At 34.3% G+C, this 7,111-nt stretch overlaps 1 protein-coding gene across 1 annotated transcript in view; it reads right to left on the bottom strand.

Annotated features, from left to right (window-relative positions):
- The window catches only part of Arr1 (arrestin 1), a 30,850-nt gene extending 24,118 nt beyond the window's left edge, over positions 1–6,732 (bottom strand). The window contains exons 1-2 of the mRNA XM_072535069.1: positions 6,574–6,732; positions 580–852 (exon numbers count right to left, since the gene is read on the bottom strand). Coding sequence (XP_072391170.1) covers positions 580–852; positions 6,574–6,682 — 382 coding nt within the window. The 5' untranslated portion in view covers positions 6,683–6,732. The remainder of the gene's footprint in view (positions 1–579; positions 853–6,573) is intronic.
- Between the last annotated feature and the right edge of the window lie 379 nt (positions 6,733–7,111).

Here is a 7,111-nt window from a genome sequence, read left to right on the forward strand (position 1 = left end):
TATACAAGGACTTTTTTTGAATAACATTTTGATCCATCGGCTGCAATAAACGTGTGTAGTTTGGTGGTAGAGAGATGATTTGGATATTCCCATCAATTGATTTAAATGTTTGTCGTTGTTTGATCCATAAGGTTTATATCTGGAACTATGCGTAAGTACTTATTGTGTAGGTACGACAATATGGACTAAACTTATAACAATATTATTTATTGTAGGTTATCTGTGCCTTATTGAACAAAACAACCTACTTTTTAGTAAATTTCTATCATCAAAGAGTCAAAAGTCGTCAAGCCATTTTTTTAATAATAGATTACATATGTATCTTTAACTTCTAACAAAAAAATAATAGTGTTTGAATGTTTGCTTCTTAATCAAAAAATCATGCAACTCTGATGTGTGAGTTTTAAAAAGCGAAAAAACTAAATAAACAAAAGTACTCAAAACATAAAAATATTAAACAATATTAAATAGTCCGGTAATTCGAATGATGGAGAGTGCATTTGAAATACTAATTAGAATAAATATATATTAGATACTGCAGTGGTATTTTCTAACAAATATCACCTTTTATGTTTTTACCTGGTTGTAATGTTACAGAAGCAGGTGCGCTAGGCGGTAAAGTAAAAGTAAATGGATAACAATTTTCTCCCAATTTGTTCAACAGACGGTCCTGCATTTTTGTGTTCAGCGATTTTTCAGGAGGTGGATAAATTTGTTCTGATGCAAGATAAAGATCCTTTTGAAAGTTTAAACCCATGACTTCGTCAGCTTCTCGACCATATCTAAAGCTGCAAATTACTTGACCAAAGATTTTTCTGTCCTTATATTCGTTATCTACCACCACCACTCCATCTAAAAAAATTTAAAAGAAAATAATATTGCAAATTTTGAAAGTTTTCTTATAAATTTGATTTTTTATCTTTATTATCATGAGTAGTATCACAATAAGAACCTTTATTTTGGGCAAACTTTTAATATTTTACGAAAACTTAATTATTTACTTAGAAATTCTTCGACAATTTACAAAGCTGCCAATTATTAAGCTCGTGGAGTTTGAAGAACTACCAAATTTATCCGAACTTTATAAAATACATTATACCAAAAGCTCGTAAGTGGCTTCTTGAATTTTGCATCCAAATAATGATTAAGCAAAAGTTGTCCAATTCATCCCAATAAAGCAAAATTAACACAATATCTAAACTGTGAAAAGACCCTTCATTATCTGAGAAGATATAGATCGATTGTTCTTTTAAGCTTCTGCTACAAAGTGTTTAAGCGAATAATCTATATGAGACTTGCTTAGTTTACAAACCTAAATATCCCTCCAGAGCAAGCTTGATTCATGCCGATAAGAAGCTTCTGCGATCAAGTTCTAGCTCGCAGTTCTAGCAATATTTATTGAGAATAGTCAAAAAACAACTTAAAACTGCAGCAGATTTCATAGACAACATTCACCTAAGGCACGGTATGAAAAGAGGGTATTTTATGTAAAAATATACCAATTAGTACTTGACGATTATTCAATTCGCCTAAAGAAAATGCTAAGTGACAGGCTATTCCAAATAATCTTCGATGGAGAAAGTAACAAATTCAAAGTTCTTCAAAAACTCCTCATTTCTGTCTCCTCTCTATTCAAAATTTACACATCAAATGTTCCGGCTACCATCTCACACAAATTCACCATGTTCGTACAATATACATTTTGTAATGTACTTGATCAAGGTTTTTTCCAGACGCGTATGGTGCTTTTTTGCACTACTACCGCTGACTCTGTAACGAAATATTTTGTAGCTGATTTTATTCTGGCAAGTTCATCAACTCTTCCATTGTCGTAGATTTCCCGGTGGCCTGAAACTCATACCAGTGTGATACTGTAAAATTTTGCCAATCAGTCTAGTTCCTTTGGGTATTCACATACTAGTCTAGAGTCCACCTTGGTACTTCTAATAGCCCTTAAGGCCCCTTGACTATCTGCACGTATTAGATTGAGCCGCTTCAGCTCGAAATTGTAGTGCAAAATTGCATAAATATTCACCTAGACACTTCTTTTTCAAATCCTGACATTCTCTGTAATTCTGGGTATCTCTCCCGAAGCTACATCGCTAGCGGATTCGAGGGGACTACCGTCACACAATACCTAATAATCATTATCACGACATCGATAAACTGGGTCAAGGACAAGTGTGACAAAAATCCAAACAACCGCCGACAAAAACTGATTAGTAAACCTCTTGATTCTGTTCTTGATCCACAGAAATTAGATCTTGTATAGAACCTTCTAATCAAAACAAATGGCTGTTCTTTCCATCTTCGGTCTTCGAATGTCCAGCTACTCATTTTTTATCTGACAATTGAACCATTTTAATATTTTGTGAAAGTGTGACTGCAGAAAATATTAAATTGTTTATTTTTAAAATTGATTTTTTTTTTGTAGTTTGGGAAATTCCACTTTCTAGATTGCCGTACAAAAATTTATAAGGAAAACGATTTCATTGAACTTAATTTTGAAGTAAAACTTGCACTTAATAAGAGATTTTATATTTGAATGGTTGGTATCCTAGTTCTTTCCACACTATTACCTGAAATATCGTTTATTACATACTATATTTGTGCCCTTCGAATGAGCTATATAGTACGTTGTTGAGCCTCTTTTGGATCGAGATATTTAATTCATTGTGTTTTTTATGCTCAGCGGTAGACCTTTTTTATCCCTGCTGAGATTGTTTTCATCTTCAGAAGTATGGCATCATTAATAACGGTATCCAGGTCCATAGTTTGCGGATGAGTGAAGCTACATTGTTCCTCTTTTCTTATTTTGCAGGAACTTTGAGGAGGAACTGCAAGTAGAACCCATGCCGCTGCAAATTGGTCTGAGGGGTATATTTTCTTTGTGAGTTTTTGAGACTCCATATAGATGTGGTGTCCTGCTGTAGTGTGGTATTAGTGTTCTTATTTGGTAGTCTCTCAGATATTCCTTAAATTTGTACAGTATTTTATAAATTTTGTTTTCCTGTGATTTGGTTGGGTCCTTTTTTTAGTTTTGTGAATGTTCTCCTGATACTGATTGCTATCCATAATTACAGTTGCGTTTCCCTTATCAGCGGATAATATTATTATGGACTCCTGTTCATCTACAAATCTTCTATGATTTATACTGATTCAAAAGACCCGGTCCTCGGAATTATTACGACTTGGATTTTTTAAGACCCGGATCAAACTTAATCTAACGTGAACGTGAACATTATGTTTGTCGTCTTTCTTAGACGAATAATAATTTGAAAGTGTATATTTTTTTCTGGATAATGGGTTTATCTAAACATTTTATTTTTATTACATCGGTCAATAAGTTCCAGGACTAACCAATAAAACAAATGTTTTCTAATTTTTCGATGCCGCCCTTGTAGAACGGATTATCTTTGCCTTCAAAATAGGCTTCATTTTCGGCGATTACTTCCTTATCGGAGTGATATCTCTTGCCACGGAGCAGCTTTTTGAGATCTGAAAAACGATGATAGTCACTGGGGACAAGATCTGGATACTATACGGTGGGTGTGGAAGTAATTCAAAGCTCAATTCGTGCATTTTTGACATCGATTTCATCGACTTTGTCATGGTCTTAGTAAAACAATAATTTTTCTTTAACAAATGAGGCTTTCTATTCGAAATTTCGGTCTTTAAATGCTTCAATAATCTAATGTAGTAGTCGCTATTGATTGTTTCTCAATATTTTTTAAATAGTCAATGAAATAATTCCTTGCGGGTCCCAAAATACAGAGGCCAAAACCTTTCCAGCGGTTTGTTGTGTCTTTGGTTGACGTGACGGCTTTCTCCGGGACCTGTCCACTCAGATAATGGCCCATTTGATTCCGGAGTAAAATGGTGAATTCATGTGTAATCATTGTAATATGTTGACACAAAAACTTTGACTTATTCTAATTAAACATATCCAAATAGCGCTGAGACTCATCAATTTGTTGTTATTTTTGCTCTGCTATGAGAAAACGCGGCACCTATTTGGGAATAATAGTGGAAACGCTATCTTTTGGTAACTTTAGAATGTCAACTATCTCTTGAAACTTCAATTTGTGGTTTTTAATAATAATTTTTAGCGTTTTTTTTCGATGTTTTTGGAAAAGCTGCTACAAAAGCTCTCATCATCATTGGTGTCGGTACGATTGCGTTTGAAGTCAGTAAACCATCATTTAATAGTGATAATTAATGGAGCAGCCTTTTTGAGCCTATACTCATTTTGGAAGGAACTTTTCACATCAAATAACAGTGATAAATCAATCCATCGTTTATAAAAATCATAAAAGTAGCGTCACATGTGGCACAAATTCTGGTATGTGGTAAAAGAAATGCTAAACCAGGACAAAATCAAATTTGGAAATAAACTATGGAACACCGGATCCGGACTGGATTTATTCAATACTTCTACAGAAAGTAAATAACCTTATGGGCAAAAAAATATGTATGATACTACAGGCTAGCTTAGGATTGGGGTACATACCAAAAGCATGAAAGCTCATACGGGTGCCTTTGATACTCAAGCCTGGTAAAACCGGACAAGAAGAAGCTATGTTCCGGAGGCCGAGAAATCTGATATCATTCGCACTGAAGACTCTAGAAAAACGTCTCGATAACCACATTAACATGGTGAATTGGTTGAAAATCCGATGCATCTGGTAGCGTACCGAACACAACTCCCTACGGAAACGGCACTGCACTAACTGCACTATCTACAGAGGTGAAGTACTTTCTGAAAAACTGAAAGGTGATGTTGAGTACCTTTCTCAATATGAAAGGAACATTTTACAACATCTCCTATGAAGTAATCCCAAGAGCAATTCGTCTAAAAAGAATAGATGAGACAAGCTATAGATAGATAGACCGCATGTTGAGGAGTCGGGTGATATACGCAACCTTACTGAGGGATACAGGGTTAGCTCAAGTGGAGAGGGGCTGTTCGCAAGGGGAGTCTTATCTCCTCTTTTTTGGAATTTGGTCATGGATGGGCTGATAGCTAGACTCAGTAACGATAGGTATCATATCCTGAGCCATGCGCATAACCTGGCCATCTTAGCACAAGAGAATTTTAATAGTACAGTCAGAGATAGAATTCAATAGGCCCAGACTGTAGTTTTTTCCTGGACACTTGCATACTCATGGAGATATATGGAGACACTTGCTGGCATATGCATGGAAACCTAAGTTGCAAACTCTGTAGCAGAGGATCTAAAACAGCCAATCATATCTTTTATAGCTAAGAGTCAATAATATTGTTCTTCAGCTATTTTCTTGTGGCGTTTTAAAGTAATTACTATTTTAATGGGAATAAGTCACAATTGAAGGTTAAAGTAAGTTTATTGACGTTTCAATTTCCACTTCGAAAAACGTTCTCTCAAAAAAAAGGAGAATGTACAAGAAGCAAACAGACTTCCACGAACAAAAGCGAAAGTTTGTCTTGCATGTAAATTATTTTCAATTATTTAACTAATAAACTTTTCCCATGATTGCTGATGAGTTTGCCATGAAATCCTTTTAGCTTTGTTCTGGACTTCCTTGTATATTTCTTTGTTTTTCTCTGTCTTATTTTGCTACTGTACCGCATGATCCATATTTATGTGTCTAAAAAGAACTGATTTCCTAATAAGCAATTATGTTCTGCAGTGCGAACATAATTGCTTATGCGAAGTCGGTGGAAATATACACACAACTGAAAAGGTATGTCAAGGAGATTAGACTAGAAATGAACATAAAAAAGTATTGAAATCGTACATATCTAGGAGTAGGATTAAATCCGATAGGAACAAAAAAGCAGAAATTTAAAAGACAATAATGAATTTCAGCACAAACCTATTTTTCACTAACATATATTCCACTCCCAAACTTTCCACTGAAAAACAAGGATTAAGATCTACTAAACTATCATTAGACCAATAATACGATATATATGCGAGACATGGGTAATAAAAAATACAAAGTTTTCAAAAGAAAAATTTTTGAAGCGAATAACAAAAATGGAATATGGGGTTCCGAATACAGCCATGAACTTTTTTAACTGTTTTAAGAAAGAAATTTCTCGTAATTCGCTAGGCTCCAGACACTGCCATAGGCTGCTCACGCAGTGAGAATATATGACAACAGATTATCAAGAGAGCCCTAAACAATCAAATTTAGATTAAAAGACTAAAAGGGAAGCTACGGAAAATATAGGGAAATGAAATATCTACAGATGAACAAAATTTTATCGCCGTCAGAACTTGTAGACGAGCAGCACGTGACGTGCTTCTCGTCCAAAAGAAACTATAGAAGACCAAGTCTCAATTTGAACTGTAGCGCCATTGGAAGAAGAAGAGAATATAACAAGCATATTGTAAGAATTTTCAAAAAATAGATTGGTAAAAAACAATACAGAATAGATAGTTCCACAGACAGAACGCCGTTATTAAATGCCTTATAAATCTTTGCAGTGGATATTAGATGTGCAAATACACCGCGATATAACATCTGGATGTTATTGTGGGACTGTGCTGTGGATGTTGCTATAAAATTACAATTTTCAACACTCACCTATTGGCTCAACACCCGAAATATGATCCACAAAATCCCTCTTCCCCAAGTACATAGTAAGTTTCCCATTTGGGGATTGCTTTTTAAACACTCTAAAATTAAAAACCATCTTGACAAATAAGCGATATCTTTTCTACAGTGTCTGAACTGTGAAATAGATTTTCGTTCGATAATTCTCACAAAGTACCTTTTTATACATGATTTTTAAGGATTCCTAATGTAATTAAGGGGAGCAAGTAGGCAGTGGATTAGTGTTAGAAGTTAATAAGATTGGTTTTCATTTTCGTAGAAAAATTTTAAATGCCAACTAAAGTTGAGTATATAGCCACAATATGAGGATATTATTTTTTCTACATCTATATTTATATGACCTAGTTATCTGTTATTACTTGACTTTATTTTTCGTTTTAAAATTTAAAAACTTAATTTTTTTAAATTTAAAAACTTTATTTTTGTTTTTAAAAGACTAATAGCAAAGAACATTGCAACCATATAAAAATATGTCTAGAGGGGGCAGCAGCAAAAGTCATTGGACACA

This window comes from Diabrotica undecimpunctata, chromosome 6, assembly GCF_040954645.1.
Source record: "Diabrotica undecimpunctata isolate CICGRU chromosome 6, icDiaUnde3, whole genome shotgun sequence".
Lineage (NCBI taxonomy): Eukaryota > Metazoa > Arthropoda > Insecta > Coleoptera > Chrysomelidae > Diabrotica > Diabrotica undecimpunctata.